At 52.5% G+C, this 19,615-nt stretch overlaps 1 protein-coding gene across 1 annotated transcript in view; it reads right to left on the reverse strand.

The window, feature by feature from the left end:
- Positions 1-19,615, reverse strand: part of Pepd (peptidase D) — a 135,839-nt gene that overhangs the window by 98,749 nt on the left and 17,475 nt on the right. Inside the window, exons 4-6 of the mRNA XM_028877780.2 lie at positions 16,675-16,738; positions 7,331-7,378; positions 5,077-5,138 (exon numbers count right to left, since the gene is read on the reverse strand). Coding sequence (XP_028733613.1) covers positions 5,077-5,138; positions 7,331-7,378; positions 16,675-16,738 — 174 coding nt within the window. The remainder of the gene's footprint in view (positions 1-5,076; positions 5,139-7,330; positions 7,379-16,674; positions 16,739-19,615) is intronic.

Genomic DNA, 19,615 nt, shown 5'->3' on the forward strand with positions numbered 1-19,615 from the left:
ATGAATTTGAGGTGAGCCTGGACTACACAGTGAGACCCTGTCCCAAAACTGCAGGGTGTGAGTGAGGGGTGAGTCAGTAGTGGGATGCGTGCGTGCTTTGGAATGCCTCACCTCTGTTGAGCATTCCCATCCCCATGCATGTCCCCTAGTGCCTCCTTCCTCTGGGCCTCACCTCTCACTCTGCCACACCACCACTGTATAGTCTTCAGGGGCTCCTCTGCTGGGATAGAGGCCTTCATCAGTGTCCTATCCTAAAGGCCATGAGCACGGACTTGGGGTCCTTGCGAGTTACATATTTCTAGAATTTTCCATATAATATTTTCAGATTGTGGTTAACTGTGAGTGAGATTGCAGGAATTAAAACTACAGACAAAGGAGGAATTATTCCACATGCACAGATACAGGCAGACATATGTTGCACACACACTTAAGAGACAGGGGTCATCTAGACACATACATATACACACATCCCAAGAGCCAGACACACATACAGAAAGACCTACAACCACATAAGCGTGGACACACAGACACAAATGGCACACACAGACCAAGGCATACACACACAGACACATAGAATTCCAGACAGACACACTCAGACACAGAAGATTCTAAAAGTCCATGTGGATGGATTCACTCTGAGTAATGAAATTCAGGTAGTCCACACTGTGGCCTCTGTACTAGGAACATTTTCACTGATGAGAATATGTTCATTATGCAAAAAACAACAAAGCCCAAAACCCTACCATGCCAGCGAGGGTGGGAGGATGGCCTAGAAGTGGAAGGTGGATAACGGGAGGGTGAACAGGGCGGGCCTGGCCTGAGCCAGGCCTCTGTCTCTCCCCGCCCCCACCACTAAACACACACACACACACACACACACACACACACACACACACACACACACACACTCTGCTACAGGGCTAGAGAAGGTTCTCCCTTTATGGAGATTTCCATGGCCCATAATTTGAAATCCAATCCTAAATATTAACTTGATATACAAGTTAACAGTTACCTAAAAGTCATGGTCCCCAAACCACAAATTGGCATTTTGCTGTAAATCGTCAAGTTTTAATAATGTCCCTCTAACTTCCTAGGTTTTAAAATTCACATCGTTGAATATTAATATCCTTGCATTAACAAGTCCCAAATTCAGCATTTCATATTTAACTGCTTATTTAAATGGAATTAATTTGTAACCAATTGTCTTCAAATATGCAAGGCAATTTAACTAAATGCCAAAAGATAAGAAATATGCTTATTCTCAATAGCCAGCTGATGTGAAATAAGAACCATATTTCTCTCTCAGATGACGGCATGAAACAGCGAACTCTGTAATTTGCTATCTCCACCCAGAACTCCCGGGCACGGGTTCTGCCTGTCTGGAAGGGGGATGGTCTCATACCAGGGAAGCATCCCCATTACATGTCTTTAACTCTGATGGATGGGTGGCCCTCAGCTCAGGCCACATGCCCACTCCAAAGAATCTTCACAGTCAGTTTCTCTATCTCAGGAAACTGCCCTAAAACCTACGTCCTTGGACACTAACAAAGATCTATGGCATCTGGTTTGGTCATGGGCTGCAGGAGCTGAGTGCTCCAGGGGCCCTGGGTGCCTGGAGTCCACAAGAAGAGGTCTGTCTCCCATCTCTGCCTCTCCCAGCTCCAGCCTACAGAGCAGCCCTTGCATCCCCAGCAAGGCCTGGCAATGAGTCCCCAACCCTGCTCCTGTCCACCATATGCCTACCCGAGCTCATGGAGAGGCCTTCTTCTAAATGCTCCCTGGAACTTGTCTCTGATTCAACAGGGCCCCCAAGCATGGCACCATGGGCAGACCCCTCACTCAACACAAAAGATCACAAAATAAGCAGAAGCCATAGCCTCTTGTGAGCCCAGTGACCTGTGGCTCCAGCAAGATCTCTCTGACCTCTGACATGTCTGCCATCACCCTCACCTCCACCTCCCTCTCCCCTCTGTTCATCTACTGTCTCCACCACTCTCAGACCAGGCGCACACGCTGCTGTGGGCCTCAAGAGGCCTGGCTCTGGCCCTGGGTAGCTGAGGAAAACCTGAGGTTAAGGTTACACACATGGGACAGGACCCCAGGTAGGTAACCCTATGAAGCCACACTGAAGTAAAGTCACAAACCAACTCCCTGGCTGGATCACAGCTCAGAGGCTCTGGGAAGGGTGGACCACTAAGGCTACTGCTACCCCTCCTTCATGCAGGCCAAGAGGATTGGCAGCCTGGGAGGCTCATCAGGACAGACAGAGAGGGCCAAACCTGAGTATCTGGCTAGGTAGAAGGTCAAATAGTGATCCAAGATGGAGGCATTTCAAGAGAGACATTTAAAGGGGTCAAAAGCAAAAACCCCAGGAATGTGGAGCTTCATCTGGGCAGTGAGAGGTGACAGGGGACACAGCAGTTGCACACTGGAAACTAGGGCAACAACAAGATCCATCTTGCTTAGGAAACAGGCTATTATTATCCAGCAAACAGCTGGAACTCTCGGCAGGCAGGTAAACGCAGGCCTGAGTCACGGTGGCCCTTGAGGACAAGGTCTCTCCCTAGCCTGGCACAGAGACCAGTGGGTGACAGAACCGAGGTGCTAGCTACCTGACTGGTGAGAGGCATGGGGCTGGGCTACACCCAGAGCCCAGGAACAGACATGACTTCTAACTGGGAGGGGCTGGGGCACTTGACCCCGTGGCCGGGATCCCAAGTCAGTGCTCACGGCATGGGGTAGAGGACACTGATGAAGGCTCTCGTGCCAGCATAGGAACACAAAGGGTGACAGTGAGAGGTGAGGCCCGAGGAAAAGGATGTAAGGACAAGCCTACTTTGGACCAAAGAGAGGAGGGAATATACAGGCCAGACACTGCAGAGCAGAGGGGAGCTGTCAGACTCTGGCCAGGAGCTCATCACATGGGTGCAGAAACAAGGCCAACCCATACCCAGCGTGGAGAGCTGTCGCCCAGCTCAGCTGCTATGGGGCCTAGGGAATACCACAGGCAGCCCCCCACCATATGCACATCCCTCCAAGACCGAAAAAGTAAGGCAGTCCTGGCTCTCAGGGAAAGGTCTCCAAACTGGACATGGTGGTGCACATCTGCACATCTCCAACAGGAGAGTTGTGAGCTGCAGGCCAGCCTGAGCTATAGAGCAAGACCTTGTCTCGAAAGCAAAACCAGGCAGACAAGCCTCAAGGCGTCTGGGGGGCGGGCAGGCACAGGGTCACTGAGGTTCTGAGAAGGACTGAAGAGACTCTGGGGAGAAGCCAGGGGCAGAAGCTGGGATCTGCGGAGAGGAGAGCAAGGCTGGAGTTTGCAGCAGGGAATCCTCTCAGTGAGGCAGGATGAGGCCTCCAATTCTGGCCCCCAGTGACCGTGATGGCCGTGTGGGGTCCCAGCTGCTTTTCTTAGTGAAACTTGCCAGTGCAGAGCTCTGCCTCGGCAGCTTCACCCCAGGGCTTCACTAGTCACATAATCCACCAGATCCCAGTCCGGGAGAAACTCAGCATCCTCTGTGGCACGGTCCAGACACTGCAGCTTAGAGCCAAGCAGGACTCAGGCCGCTGACCACGCTGGGGCCACCTGGCTACCACACAGTTAGGGAGACCAAGGCTCACGGGGTAACAGATTTGAGCTACCATGCAGGGTCCGCCCCCCAGCTGTTTCCTTTGGTCCCCACCACCGAAGCAGTGCTGTGTTACATGGGGTGGCCAAAGTCACAGAGCCGGGCAGTGAGAGCCAGCCACCGACTTGTGGCACAGGGCCCTCCCCACAAGGCTGAGACCCAGGCAGAGGCTGCAGATGGCAGGGGTTGAGAAAGGTGAGCAGGGTGTTGGGGCACAGGCACCTGGCAGTGTGGGGTATTAGGAGGGGAAGACGGTGACTGGGCAGTCGGCATTTCAGCAAGCTGGGCTGGTCACCACCAGGCCACTTAGGGCAAATTCCCAAGAGGATGCAGCAGTTTGTGCCAGGAAAGAAGCAAACTGGATACCCAGCGTTCCTGCCCCACAGCTCTGATCGTGGGGACACGATACATATTCATGAGCTCATAATCCTTTCTAATCACCCCTCCATCGCACACACAGATTCCCTCCTGCGGCTGAGACTCATCCATAATTATAAGCACTCTGTTGGTCCCACCTCCGTCCACAAAAGGACAACAGAGGACACGGTGCCTACGGAGCACTTGTGGCTGGGGACACTGTGGCTCAGGTGCAGGAGCAGGGCTGACGGCTGTTTGCTGCCTCAAGGGCCCAACCGTGACAGCAGCAGCCGCCCACTCCAGCCGGACCTCCCAGGACCCAGCCTGACCTGGCAGCATACATGCAGCTAGCAGGCGGCACTCTCTGGGGGCAAGGGTGAGGTGTGACAAGGAGACAGAGCGAGCTCCAGGGAGCTCCAGCCCAGAGAGGGGACCTATTTCCTGAGTAGGGATTAGGGGCTCCACCCAGGGCTTAGCCGGGGAGTGAGTAAAAGGTTAGGGCAGTGGGAGACACTGGGAGTTGCTGAGAACTGGGCTGGCCCAGGACTGGGGTTGGGGTTGCTACAAAAAAAGACTACAAAGCTCAGAGCCACAGCATGGGCCACTTCTAGGCCAGCCCAGGCTAAACAGAAACAAAATGAGGCTGCCGATGTGGGCAGTTTGTCTTCAAGGGTGAACTTGCCTGTCAGCCTCAGTTCAATTCCAGGATCCACGCGGTGGAGGGAGAGAGCCAGCCCCTACAAGTTGTCCTCTGACCTCCACACACGCCCTGGCACCCACACTCACTCCGCCCCCCCACACACACACACAGTCACCCAATCCATGTGAAACACAAAAGAAAGAAAACAGCTACTCTTGCCACACAGAGTCCAGGGCTCCCAGGGCTCTTCCAAGATGGAGCCCAACAAGGAGGGGTGCTTTCCTCCAGGTAAAGGATGGGGTAATTTTACACCAATTATTTCTCTACACATTTCCTCCAAACATGGGATCAAATCCACTTTCAGCGTGCTCCCAGAGGTCACGTTTCGAGTGGCCAGCCTGGGAGAGGTCCGCGGACAAAGGCAGAGCAGGCGGAGGAGGGACTCACTTGCTGATGCCCTCGAAGGAGGCCTCTCTGCAGACACTGCCGCTGTCTGTGTTGACACCACGCTGTGGGGAGAAAAGGGGAGTATGAGAAGAGGTCTGCCATACACGGACCACAAAGCACCCATCCCCAGGCGGGCCGAGGGCTGTCTGCCTCTTCCAGCCAGACTCAAATGGAAGAGAACGAGGAGGCCTACCTTGCACAGGCCAGGGTGTCCTGCCCCTCGGCCTTTCCCTGACAAACCGGCTCCACAGCAGGGGAGCGCTGAGCTGGGCCCCAGAGCAAAGGTGGAACTTTTTTCCCCAGTGCATGTGAAAAGCAGAGAAATCCAGCTACAGTGGTGCATGCTTGTAGTCCTAGCACTGGGGAAGCTGAGGAGGCCAGATCACCAGTTCAAGGCTAGCCTGGGCTATATAGACATTCTGTCTCAAAAACAAAACCACAACCAACAAAAAGAAAGAAGGAAAGCAGAGGGAGAGGAGGCAGAGGTGTCCCAGGTACAGAGCGAGGGACTGGTCCGGATGGGTCAGGCACTGTGTTCACAACGCTCAGACACTCAGGCCCCGGTAGGAGCTGGGCAAGACAGGCCAGACCTGAGACACCTTACCCAGTTCTGTAACCACAGAGTCAACCCCGGCAGGAGCTGGGCAAGACAGGCCAGACCTGAGACACCTTACCCAGTTCTGTAACCACAGAGTCAACAATCACACAACAAAGATACTTGAAAAAAGAAAACAACAACAGCCCCCTACCACACAAAAAACCAATTAGAGCTGCAGGTTTTTTTCTTATCGTCATCCCATGAACAAGACAGTGTAACAATACACACAGGGCATCGTGCTGGCTAGTTTCATGTCAACTCGACACAGGTTAGAGTCCTTTGAGAAGAGGTTTGGAACCACAGCTGAGAAAATGCCTCCATCAGATTGGCCTGTAGGCCGTTTTCTTGACTGTGATGGATGTGGGAAGGTCCAGCCCATTGTGGGCATGCCACCCCTGGGCAGGGGTTCCTATCTGGCATAAGAAAGCCTGCTGAGCAAGCCATGGGGAACAAGCCAGTAAGCAGCACCCCTCCACAGCCTCTGCATCAGCTCCAGCTCCCTGTCCTGCTCGAGTTCCTGCCCTGACTCCCCTGACACTGGACTACAAGCTAGAAGATGGAGTAAACCCTCTCCTCCCCAAGTTGCTTTAGGTCATGGTGTTTATACAGCACAGAAACCCTAACTAAGACACTGTACTAGGGGTCACATGTAACCTAGAGATGACTTAGTGGGTTCGGGAGGTGTGCACAGGTTAATGTAATAAAGGACTCCTGCATCTGTAGTGTTGGTATCTCCAGGGGGTGTGGGAACCAACCCTCCATGGATACCCAGGGACAACTATGGCCTCGGCCTCCACCCGTCTCCTTTGCCAGCTGTAAGCAGATGTCCAACGGGGTGCAGCCACACACTGAGACAAAACAAGGGGTTCAGAGGGAAGCAAGCCACCCCAGAGAGGGGACACTCTGAGCAACCACCTGCTTTCTCAAGAAACTCAGGCTGATCCCTCCCTGTCCAACTGCGATCCCAGAGAAAACACACTGGGCCAGCTCTGACCGCAATCGCCACAGGCAGCCTCCATGCTTAGCCACAGAAGGGGCGCAGCCAAGAGAACAAGTGGAAGCGGGTGGGGGTGGGGAGAAGAGCCATTCTGGAAGCAAGACGGGCTCTGTGTGTGAGAGGCCCCCCTGCCCCCTCCGGCATACCAGGAGCCCACCCCACACCCCTGCCCTACCCCAGACTGCGCCCTCCTTAAGACACAAGAGTGTGACTTTCAAACTGTCTTGTCATAGGGACTCAGGGTATGAATAAAGAGTGACAATCTAGACCTGAAATGCCATGAGCGTAAGCTGGACACGGTTACACCTCCCAGTCTGGACATAGCTTGCCCACTGTGGCCACAAGACCAGACCCAGCACATCCCATGCAGACTCGAGGATGGCATCTTAGACACAGCAGCCATGAGGACACAGGTGTCCCTGCTTATCACACACGACCATTCCTCAGTTTCTCTTTTGCATTTACTTGACACCAGCTCTTAGGTAGCCCAGGCTGGCCTCTAACGCTGATTCTCCTGCCTCAGCCCCCAAGTCAGCACACGCCTCTATGCCTAGGTTCTTTTTGTATAATCCTCCACATGGCAGAGGCAGGTTTTTGGCTCCCGACAAACATCTCCTCGGTGCCAAGGACCGCACGGCTCCTGTACACCAGCCACTTACCAAAGTGAGGAGGACAGAGGGCTGCTGTGAGGTCAGGACACTGGCAATCTGGAAATCAAAAGAAAACCCACTTTAGAGCGGTGTTAGGGAAATGTCTCGGACAGACTCATGTGTTAAGTGGCTAGACACTGTTTTGAAGGCCGCAAATCCTTTAGGAGGTGGGGTGTGGCTGGCAGAAGCAGGTCTGTTGAGATGGGGACACTCACCACCACATGCTCCTGCCGTCACAGACTGCACCCATGATGGCTGAAGCCCTCTGACCCAGACCTAAAGCAAACCTTCCCTTCCTAAGATGTTCCTCTAGGTATGTCACAACAACAAGCAACTCGTCCCAGCATCAACAATGTGGTGGAGACAGCATACGATCACTACCCAGTGACGACAGCTCTCATCTACAGCACACCATCACTACCCAATGACAACGCTCTCATCTACGGCATACGATCACTACCCAATGACGACAGCTCTCATCTACGGCATACAATCACTACCCAATGACGACAGCTCTCATCTACGGCACACCATCACTACCCAATGACAACGCTCTCATCTACGGCACACGATCACTACCCAATGATGACAGCTCTCATCTACGGCACACCATCACTACCCAATGACGACAGCTCTCATCTACGGCACACCATCACTACCCAATGACGACGCTCTCATCTACGGCACATGATCACTGCCCAGTGACGACAGCTCTCATCTATGGCACACCATCGCTACCCAATGACGACGCTCTCATCTACGGCACAGGTACCACGGCCACCCCACTCTTAAGATGAGGAAGCTGCAGCTCAGAGAGGCAGATGGGCTCCAGAAAGCCCTACAGCTGTCTATAGAACAGAGGGTGCAAAGCTAAACCCGGCACAGCCCTCGTCACGAGACCTGCCTCCAGGTACCACACAGATCCCTGGCTCCAAACAGCCAGACCTGCCCACCCTCAAGGCCGGCAATGGTGTGCAGTTTCCCTGTCCTTCCTGAAAGATCCATCCCATTAGACACCAGCCCCAGGAGCCTCTCATCTTCAGGGCAGATGCCTCCCTCCCTGCCTGCCACTGATCTCCCGGACTAAACCCAGGGGAGTTAATGTTCCTTAACTCCACTCTGGCTTCCACGCCCACCTCCTCAGGCCACTGCCCTTGCATGCTGAATGCTTCCTCCCCAGTACCTAGAGTGAGAGGACACAGGCTTACCCGCTCACACCTCGGCTCACTTTCACTGATGGCTGGGTCATCTCCGACCATCTTGACTACTCCAACACATCCTACTTGGCTGTGAGTCCCACCCCAGCCCTGAAAGCAGGTTCAGTCACTCCCTTCTCTACCCACCCCCAGCTGACTGTGATCCATCCCCCACCCCACCCCACCCCTGACAAAGCACCCATCACCCACCAGCTAGGAAACCTGCACCCCAGAGTGCTGACCACCTTGCTGGGAGCAATCTGGCCCTCTGTCCGGCTGTACACAAGTCATGCTCCTCACCCCAACCATAAGTTCTCTGACACCCTCACCACAGAAGAGGAAGGTGGGCTGTTGGAATAGACTGGCTACACTACGGCTGAAACACCATGCTGCACATATTTAAGGTGATACTTTGATAGGCTTTGACATAAGTATACACACTTTTCAATACTAAAAGGCTCCCACAGAAGAGCTGAAACATATTGAAAGCCATGAAAGAGAAGATGCACCTGCCATCCCCAGAGACAGTTCAGCTCTGTGCATAGAAACAGAGAACTGTAATGACATTTGGATCATATGAAATTATATGCTCCGCTTATTTCCTGTCATTAAATATTCTTCAAACATGCAATTTTTAGCAGTCACTACCGCTGGGGATGGAAAACGTTCAATAAGTCCTTGATTATAGCCCATGTCAGTCATCTTGCACACATCACCTCACTTAACCACCCGTGAGAATGCTGCTACCGATGTCCAGGACTCACAGGTGGAAACGGCTTGTGTGGGGGCTAGAGGACTTGCCTAAATTCAGCTAATCAGCAGCAGCGCCAGGACAGGAGGGATGGCACAGTGACCGAGAGCTCTGACTGCTCTTCTAGGAGAGCCAAGTTGCCCGTATCAGTTGTCTCACAACCACCTAGAATTCCAGTTCAGGGGAATCAACACCCTCTTCTGGCCTCCTCAGGCATCCACACACATGTGGAACGTACGTACGTACGTATGTACGTGTACACACACACACACACACACACACACACACACACACTCTTTAAAAGGAAATAGCAAAGCCCAGAAGTTTAACATGTGGCTATAGAAAACTCTCTTAATGGAGTCAATATCATTTACTTAATCTCTCCCTCTGCTGGACATGTAAATTATTTCTAATGATGAATTATTATAAATAATGCTGTGTGAGCATCCTGGCATATATAGTTTTATATATAATTTATATATATTTGCATAGATAAAAATTATGTTATTTGAAGGGTTTTTCTGATATGGTATGGTGGCTCACATCTATAATTCTATTATTTGGGAAGTTGAGACAGGAGGATCGTGAGTTTGAGGTTAGCTTCAAATACTCAGTAATCTCAAAAGAAAAAGAAGTTTATTTAAAAAACAAACAAACCAACAAACCCAAGTGAGCAGGCATAATAGTACGTGCCTGTTTTCCCAGAACTTGGAAGAAGTAGGAGGATTGTAAGTTCAAGGCTAGTATAGACTCCATGGGACCCGGCCTTAAAATGAAGGTAAGGACAAAGGGATGGAGGGGTAACAATAAAAAGAAAAGAATTTAGAAACCAAGTGACCCAGCTGAGAGGGTCGAAGGTCAGTATTCCTCGCCATCCGTGGTCTAGCCATCTGGGCAGGAGACAGTGGCTCCCAGGTGCAGCCTCCATCTCCCCTCACTCAGGAACCACTTGGAGAATGACTGAGCCCCTCGGCCTGTGTGGCACAAACGGAGGCTTGCCAGTCCCTTCCTCCCGCCTGCTCCTCCTGGAGGGGAGGGGGGCTCATTAAAGCCAACAGAGCCGAGTGTGTCAGGCCCTGGGTGTGTTGTTTCGGTGACATGAAGGGTCTACATTCATCAGCACACAACGATGCCGTCAATTACAGCGGCAGAATCAGAGAGCGAGGAGGCACTTGGGGATTGTATCTGCTATTGTCCTTGGGAGAGAGAAGCTGGATAACAAATGTGCGGGCTGATGGTTTTTCTCTCCGCAATGACTCTCTGGACATGCTGGTTAGGAATAATGGAGGAGAAAACCCCCTCGCTGCAAGCCTGACGCCCAGATGCATGGAGGCCGGACACCGAGAGCAGGCCAGGCGTCGCTGCGTCCTGGCAGAGTAACATCTTTTATTGATCACAGCTGCTTGAGTGGGCCCTGGTTACCTCTGTGGCTGCAGAACTACTCCCAGCCCAGCAGCTCCATCTGCCTTCCCCACGGAGACCCATTAGTGGTACACTCATCAGCACACCGACTGGAGGCCATGCCTCAAAAATTAAGGGAACAAGATGCAGTTCTGTGTTGCTGGCTCCAAATGTAGCCCCAGGACTAGACAGCACAGCTCTAACAGCCCCAGGCCTCACTTCCAGGAGCGCATGCCACAGGGGACTCCTCTGTTCTCCCCAGTGGGGCTGTTAAAAGCCCCCGCCTTGCTGCAGGCCACGGCCAGCATCCATCTCCCAGGCAGCCCTGACTAGGTGGACAGGAACCTGAAGAATTTATCAGAGGCCTGTGCACCCAGATCCTGCCCTGGGGACAATCCAGAAGCTTCCCAAGGGAACCTGACACGGGCTCCTGACCAGGACTCTGACCAAGCCAGTGAGTCACTCTCAACAAAGGAATTAGACACGCTTCAACTGTGTTGCTAAGAAAGCCCACGTGGCCCAGCATGCAGGGATCTGCCCTCCCAGCACTGAAACTCTTGAAAACAAACCATTATTCATGGCAGTTTCCCAAAACACCAGTGCACACCAGTGGCCTGAAGTGCCCTTAAATGTTTGAATCTGCTTTTAAAATGAAAATAGCACCAACAATATGGTGCCTGACTATTCTCGAACACACAGAGTATTAGCACCCCTCAGAACAAGGCAGCAATCGTGGCCCCATCACAGACCCCTCTACTGAAGCCTCCCATACCAAGGCTGAGGGGCAGGCAGCATCTGCCCCGGGCATCTGTGGCTGTTTCTCTTACAGCCTGCCTGCCTGCAGCTGAGTAACTGACCCTGCGACCTTCACACGTCTGCCCAGAGCCGAAGAGCAAGTGCAAAAATCACCTCCACCCTGCCAGCTTCCAATTAGTTAGACATTAGCTTCTACACCAAGTGTACACAGCAATGCCGGGGAGCCCCTCCCAGGGGTCCCCAGAGTGACTCCTTCCCAGTAACTGAGCTCTGGCTCTTCTGTGAGGAGGAGGGGAACCAGGTCTATCATTGCGAACATCTGTGTTCTTCCTGTTTTTGAGACAGGATCTCATGGAGCCCAGGCCTTGAATTCACTATACAGCAGAGGCTGATCTTGATCTCCTGATCCTCCTGCCTCTTAAGGGCTAGGAGTACCGGCGTGCACCACCATGCCTCATTAATGTGGCTCTAGGCATTGAGGCTCTGCTGACTGAGCTGCATTCTCTGATACCTGCATTTACTTTATGAGACATCAAGGATCGGGATCACTCCCACCCTCTTCAGAGCAAGCATGCAGCTGCAGCCAGCTGTCTGGTTTATAGAGACGGCCAAGGATGGCCAAGGCTAGACAGGGCTGAGCACCACGGGACTGGCCTGGAACACCTGCCTAAGGAGTTTCCTGTCACCTTCATGGTGGACTAAGCCTGAGTGCTGCCCACATCAGAACATGCGTCCAGCCCACGGGGCTCAATGCAGCAGTTTGCTCCTTTTGGTGGGATTCGTCCCCTGTTTCAGGAAATCACAGGCCCTTGGAAGCCTGGGTCACTTCTGCACAAGCAAGTCCCCTGCAAGTCAGCCTTTCACTTTTGACAGGCCAAGTGTGGAGCCGGAGGGGACAGCCTCTGGAATCTGGAGGCCTTAGGGTCACCCCAGTGCTGCCACACCCCAGCTGTGGGGCCGTGGATGAGGCCTCTTACCTCTCAGTCTTGACCTTCTTGTCTGTAAATGGGGTTGGATCTGTAACTCACTGTGGGACAGGGTGGAAGGCATCATAAATGAGCAACCCCAGAGTGAAGCACCTGTCCTACTGTTAAGAGGAGCCCCTGCCTCCGGGAAGGCAGCAGTCGAAGCTGGGGGTGTGGTTCAGTGGCACCAGCTAGCACGTCCAAGGCCCTCTTTTCTCTCTCTGCTAATCAAAACCATAGAACAGCAGTCATGGTGATCAACAGAGCTGATCGATGATGATAATGTTTCTGTTGCTCCTGCAGAGTGCTCCAGAACCCTAAAGAGGCTCTGCCCTTTGACCTCTATTGACACCTTCATTTAACACTCTGCCTTAAAAGATTAAGACGGCCTATGTGGCTGCCAGTCTACACCCTCACTAAGGACTTTCCTGACGGACGCTTTCTCTTCCTCTATTGTCCTGTATCTGGAGGTCTGGTTCCTTTCCCCACAGTGTAAACGGGAGATGAATTCTCCCCTCCCTCCAGTTATAAATGCAAAATGTCAACCTGTGAGGCTGCAGCCCAGAGAGGGTTCTTACTCAGCAGTGGGGGCCCAGCCACAGGCAGGACTCCATCTCACACTCCTGAGACAGGGCCTCTCCTAGCTCTCCCTCCAGGGATGATTATGGGAGATCCCACGGTCAAGGCCCTAAAGGACAGTGACATAGAGATGCACTCTACGAGACTGGAGGGTAATGGAGATACACCTGCCAAAGGACAGCATCAGGAACAAGGTCAGGGTGAAGGACACATCCTTTTTCTCTACCCGTAGAGATACAATGTAGCAAACGACCTCATTAGAAGCATTTAAATAAACATTCAGTCTGTTACAGAGCCACACAAAAAGGGACTGGTACAACTGGCTGCATTGTAACAGCTTTAGATGTCATAGGTCACCCTTAAAGACTGATGCCATATGACACAGGCTCTCTCAAAAGCTGCCTCTCAATGTGTGGGGAAAGGAACCCTATACACTACAGGTATGGCTTCCAACGAGCGCATCCAATATGAAAATGAGTGTGAAGGTCTTCACAAGTTAGTAGCAGCCAGCCACACCACTCCCAGGTATATGGCCAAAAGTCAGCTGACTACAGAGATTCTCCCGTGCCCACATCTGCTGTAGTACAACTCACAGCAGTAACGTGCCATCGGTCTCGGTGCCCATCAGCCGACAAATGGAGAATGAAGATGTGGTATACAACGGCATAAAGAAATGAAATTATGTCATCTGCAGCAGAGATCATCTTGTTAACAGGACTCAGAAAGACAAACATGGTGTGTTTTCCCTCATATGCGGAATCTTGAGTTGAGAGAAAAGGGTAAGAAAGCAGAAGGGAGCTGGGCGGTGGTAGTGTACCCCTTTGATCACAGCGCTAGGGGGCAGAGGCAGGGGGATCTTTGTGAATTCAAGGACAGCCCAATCTATAGAGTGAGTTCCAGGACAGCCAGGGCTAGGCAGAGAAACCCTGTCTAGAAAAGGAAAGTAGAAAGGGAACTTTTTGAGAAGATGAAGAAGGTCAGCACTGGGGCAGGACAAGCAGTAAATGGAGGTATGATCAAAGTACACAGTGTACATACATGAAAATGTAATAATGAAACTCATTCTTCTCTACAATGTATGTATACCATGAGGGCTAGAGAGATGAATAAGAGCACTTGCTGCTCTTTCAGAGGACCAGTGTTCAGTTCCCAGCACCCACATTGGGCAGCTCACAAGCACCTGTAACTCATAACCCCAGGAAATCTGATGCCCCCTTCTGGCCTCCATTGGTACTTCACTCACAAGCACATGCACATGCACACAGACACAGACACATACTTAAAAATAGTATTTTTAAATACACACTAATAATTATTAGAAACCTTGCAGAAAAAAATAATACACTGGGGGCTGGAGAGATAGCTCAGCGGTTAAGAGCACTGACTGCTCTTCCAGAAGACCTGGATTTAATTCCCAGCACCCACATGGCAGCTCACAACTGTCTGTAATCCCAATTCCAGGAAATGCAACACCTTTACATAGACATATGTGCAGGCAAAACACCAATGCATGTAAAATAAAATAATACATTTTTAAAAATAATAAATTGCCTATCTCTCCATGGTGCAACAGGGCAAAGGCACTGTATATATGGATTGTGGCGCAAGTATATGAGTGTTCTCCTTTACTGAGGTTCTCCTGGGAACCTGACAAGGTTTAACTTTGCCTCAGTGACGTCATCTGTGAAGTCACTTCCTATGCTATCCCATGCCCTGGGCTGCTGGGTGGAGCTCCGGGCCTAAATACCTCCGTACACCTCTGGGACTAGGAGGGAGAGTGCAGGAGACACGGCAAGGCCAACAACCAGGCTCTCAAGACAGAGACGAGACAAGAGAGGACCCGGTGCAGCTCAGAAGCCAGACAGTGCCAGTGTCCACAAGCTATCCTGAGAGCACCCACGGGGTCGGTGCAGGGCCTTGATTGAAGGGGATGATAATCTGTGGGTGGGACATTCCAGGGCTACAGAACTCAAGGCAGGACCATGCTGCCTCTGTACAGGATGGGGCTGAGGCTGGTCTGCCCAAGGTCAAGGAGAGTTGTCTGCCCCAGAGCAAGTGGGCCAGGACAAAACGCTGAGCAGAGAGAGGCAGGCTCCTCACAGTGCAGTGCGTCTAGCTAGGGTCCTCAAAAACCTGCTTCTTCACCTGGTGCTGTCACCCCAAAAGAGCTGCGCCCTGCCCAGAGGGAAGGGGGTTTCTGCTTGGTCTCCACTGGACAGATCACACGACCACCTCTACTCTGAAACCCCAGCCCTAGCCTTCCAAGCTCCTCCCCTCTCCCACCTCTACCTCTTCTTCACCATGGTCTTTTGAAAGAAATTATTAATGTATATTCATAGCATAACACTGTGCATCATGATGCTGTTTTCACGTATGATCTCATGTGCCTTTGATCATATTCCCCATTTTCTTTCTGGTCTCCCTCCTCCCTCACAGGTCCCCTTCCACTTCCCAAACAATCCTTCTGCTTGTGCACCACACAAGACAGATAGGTTTTATCTAGAATCCAGACCAGCAGTTCTCTACCTGTGGATCACAACCCCTCTGTGGATCAAATGACCCTTTCACAGGGGTCACCTAAGATCATCAGAAAACACAGCTATTTACATTAGCATTCATAACAGTAGCAAAATTACAGTTATGAAGTAGCAATGAAAATAATTTTATGGTTGGGGGTCACCACAACATGAGGAATTAAAGGGTCACAGCATTAGGAAGGTTGAGATCCACTGAATCAGACTCTACATCTGAGGGCAAACCCGTGGCATTTGGCTTCTTTCCATTCACATGAAGGTCCCTAATGCCACCCAATGAAGTCACTTCCTAAAAGTGGCTTCACAGCTGAATGATACTCCACTGTGTGCACACACCCCTTTTTTCCCCTCTCCATTCATCTGTTAACAGGCATTTACACTGCTTCCATAGCTTGGCAGCCCCAGCTCCTAGCATGTGTCCACTCTCAAGCGTGGTCTGAGGCAATGTGGTCACAGTGCCCTGTCCAGCTGATCCTGCCAGGTCCAGGCTGGATCTCCAATGGCACGTGCTGACTTTGTCCAGCTCTCACGTGCATAGAACATGGAGCTGTGACAGCATCCAGGGATGAACCAGAGAGGCCTCCTGCGTGCCAGTCAGTGGCCACAGTATCAGAAGGCTTTGCTCACTCAGACTCTGGAGCTCCTCTCGGTGCTCCCAACTCTGCCTCAGCCCTGTTCTGTCAGCGGTGGAAGTTGAAAGAGCCCCTTTCATCTTCCTGGACACGGGGCAGATTCACAGCCTCAGGACGACATTGATGTATTTACCCACACTACCTGACACTGCTGGGCGGCCAGGCTGGAAGGTAGATTCAAGTCAAGGGACCCCCAATTCCTGTCCTCTCACGAGCCACTCACAACCTGGGGTTCTTCTGACAGCGGCACCCCCCTCAACGCATGAAGGCCCAGAGCAAGGCCACTGTCCGCTCTGATCACACCTGTGTCCCTCTGGCAAGCATGCTGCCACTCACAGAGGGACCTCAGTGTCACCATAACCCGACTGCAGACGCTGCTACCTGAGTCAGAAGCAGTGCCAGGCCAAGAACAGCGTCCTCAGTCAGAGGCGTCTGCTGCGTCTCCTCTGCTGCTCCTGAGGGGCACTGTCCCCAGACGGGCAGTGGAAGGGCAGAGGGGTTACTGCTCAGGACGAGGCAGCGCCACATCAGCCACTTACCTCGTCCGTGTACTGGACATCGTCCACAGCGTACTTCTCCTTGAAATGCTCCTTGGAATGGATCCTCAAAAGAAAACACAACGAAAACCATGGTCAGGGCTTGGCGACGCCTCAGCCTGGCCACCTTCTGCCTACCCAATGCAGGCCTTGAAGCCCTGGGTCCAGCCTGCCGTGGTGTGAGGATCTAGCACCAAGCAGGTATACCCAGCACTTGATAACGGGTGCCATCAGCTCACTGAGCCACCTCTGCTGCCCCTGGGACCCCTGACTCAGTTCGCTACGCCCCCGGCTGCCTGCAGCAAGCAGCTGTGGGATACAGCCCCTGCCTTCCACCGTCTCCCTCCATATCACTGACCTGCCGGGCAGCCAGCCAGTGTGCCTCACCCTCAGGGCCACAGACTAAGTGACCTCCCAGGCTGTGCCTCTTGAACAGAAGGTCAGTAAATGAACACTTTAAAGAAGTCGATATCAGTGTTACTCAATGTGACGAGGGTGAGGAGAATGTAAGCTTAGTCATCAAACTTGGAAAATTAGCCGGGGAGAAAGCATAAAGTAGATGAGGTGAGAGAGTCCTCCCCCAGCTCTCGATGCTTTCTTCTGAATTCAGCAGCTACCACCTTGTCCTGCCCGCAGGTCCTCAGTTAGTAGACTACATTGGGGGCGGGGTGGGGTGGGGTGGGGGGTGATGTCACCAGCCAGGTGCCAAGTCCAGAGATGTAACTATGCTACCCTGCACCACTGCACGCCTGGCTGCCACACATGGGGAGAGCCCCCTCCCTTCCCATCCTACTGTGGCCTCACAGCAGGGGTCCCATCCATCAGAGGCCTCAGTCCAGTACAGAAGGTGGCCTCACATTCTACTTCCAGAGCCATGCTGGGTGTGTAGACTGGGGGCGGGGGGTTCCTGGGAGTCCCAGATAGAACCAGGAGGAGACCCTCAGGGCTCCCCAGCCTGGGAGCCACAATGCAGCACTGCCTGGGAACCAGGCATTCACGGTTCTCTCTTTCCACCCAAACAAACAAAACTGGCTGTCAGAGGGGCAGGCATCAGGACCAGGGCACTGGGAGGGGCTCACAGCCCAGGTAGAAAACCCACCTCAGGCCGAGGATCGCTGCGATCTCACAGAACACCCTCTGCTCTTTTCTGTCTCTCCTTCCTTCCTTCCTTCCTTCCTTCCTTCCTTCCTTCCTTCCTTCCTTCCTTCCTTCCTTCCTTCCTTCCTTCCTTCCTTCCCTCCCTCCCTCCCTCCCTCCCTCCCTCCCTCCCTCCCTCCCTCCCTCCCTCCCTTCCTTCTCTCCCCTTTGGCCTCTGAAAACCTCACTGGGCATCAAGCTCTTGCCATGAATTAAATTTGCACAATTCGGTCACATTAGCTTCGGCCATGAGACAGGACTCAGCAGTTAACTGGCCAAGGCTGACACCTCCTTGGCAATGGCCTCAAGAGCTGAGGCAGGACATGTCACTTCACCTGGGTTCTGGGAGTCCCAGCTGCAGGCTGGAAAAGCAAGAGGCAGGGCCACCAGCAAAACAGCTGCTAGGTATCTTCATTCCCTCTCCAGCTGTGCCGCTCAGCCCAGCCCTACCTCCAATCCCAGTCACTGTGTCATCTCCAGTGGTGACAGGCATGAAAAGGAGACTCCCTACAGGTTCAGACGCACAAAGGTCTGACTCAGCCTCCAGGGCTCTGTGCAGAGGCTCAGGCCAGCCGCTAATATGGAGGCCTAACCTTTTCGTGTCCACTGCCATGGGGCACCTGAAGCCTCCCTCCAAAAAATGTCCTTTAGAGGGAAGCCACCAGGAAACATCTCCCTGTCCTTCCCTCCCGGGGAGTCTTACAAGTTAGGGTTCATCAGAGGCTTGCCACACCAGAGAAGCCTGGTGAAGTCTGCAGGCAGTAAGGCCCTAGTCAAGGAAGTGTCAGCAAAGAGGTGAACGTAGTGGGCTGTGACTAGGGGTGTCCCCATTGCTGGGTGCTCACCCACAAACCCCACACGGTGGTCATACAAATTCCTTCTACATGGCTGTGATGAAATGCCTTACAGAACAGCCTAAGAGAAGAGCTACTGACTTGGGCTCAGGTCTTTTTGTTGCAGAGGGCTCGGTCTGTGGTTGCTCGGCTCCACTGATTCTGAGTTAACAGGGAGGCAGACCATTATGGTGGAGGGCAAGCTGACAGCAGAGACAGAGGTGCTTCCCCCCATTCCCTGCCAAGGACCCATCCCCAGTGACCTATTTCTTCCAAAGTCTTCCTTCCTAAAGTTTCTAAAACTTTTCAAAACAGCACCACCAGGTAGGAACCAAACATCCAATACATGCCCTTATGGGGCACAATTCACATTCAAACCACAACAGTGGCCACAAGCCATTCCACTGTCTGTGGATGGCCAGGTGGAGCAAAGGATGGCTGACCCCTAGAAGAGCCCCAACAGGAAGAAGTGGGCACAGGTACCAGTGCCACCAAGTGGCCCCTGCCCAGTACTTGCTCTCCTTACAGAGGCAGACGCCACAGTCTAGGCTGAGTGCAGACTGGGTCTCGAGAGCCACAAGCACCTCCCGTGCATCAAGGCTTGCCAGGACTAACCGCCAACAGAAATTATGAAGTGCTGGGAGCCTTTTGTCTGGGACTCAGCACATTACATTCTTCTTATAAAGGGCAGAGATAATTAAGTTTGAACAGTTCTTGCTTTTTCATGTTTGTGGGTTAATTACAGTAAAAATCATTTAAACGTTACTTGAAGGGATATGTGTGCCGGGCTGCATGATCAAACCAGGCACGGAACACCTGGCAGCCAGGACTTGGTGGGGTTGTGACATGGGAAGCGACATTGGCTGGGAAGGTCACTGGGAATCTCTGAGTGCTCTGAGGGTTGTGCTGGCCAGGACACAAGGAGGCTTCTTCGAGGGTCTACGCCCAGTCCCGGCCGGCATGTGGGGAGGAGC

The sequence above is a fragment of the Peromyscus leucopus genome, chromosome 1 (genome assembly GCF_004664715.2).
Source record: "Peromyscus leucopus breed LL Stock chromosome 1, UCI_PerLeu_2.1, whole genome shotgun sequence".
Classification (NCBI taxonomy): domain Eukaryota; kingdom Metazoa; phylum Chordata; class Mammalia; order Rodentia; family Cricetidae; genus Peromyscus; species Peromyscus leucopus.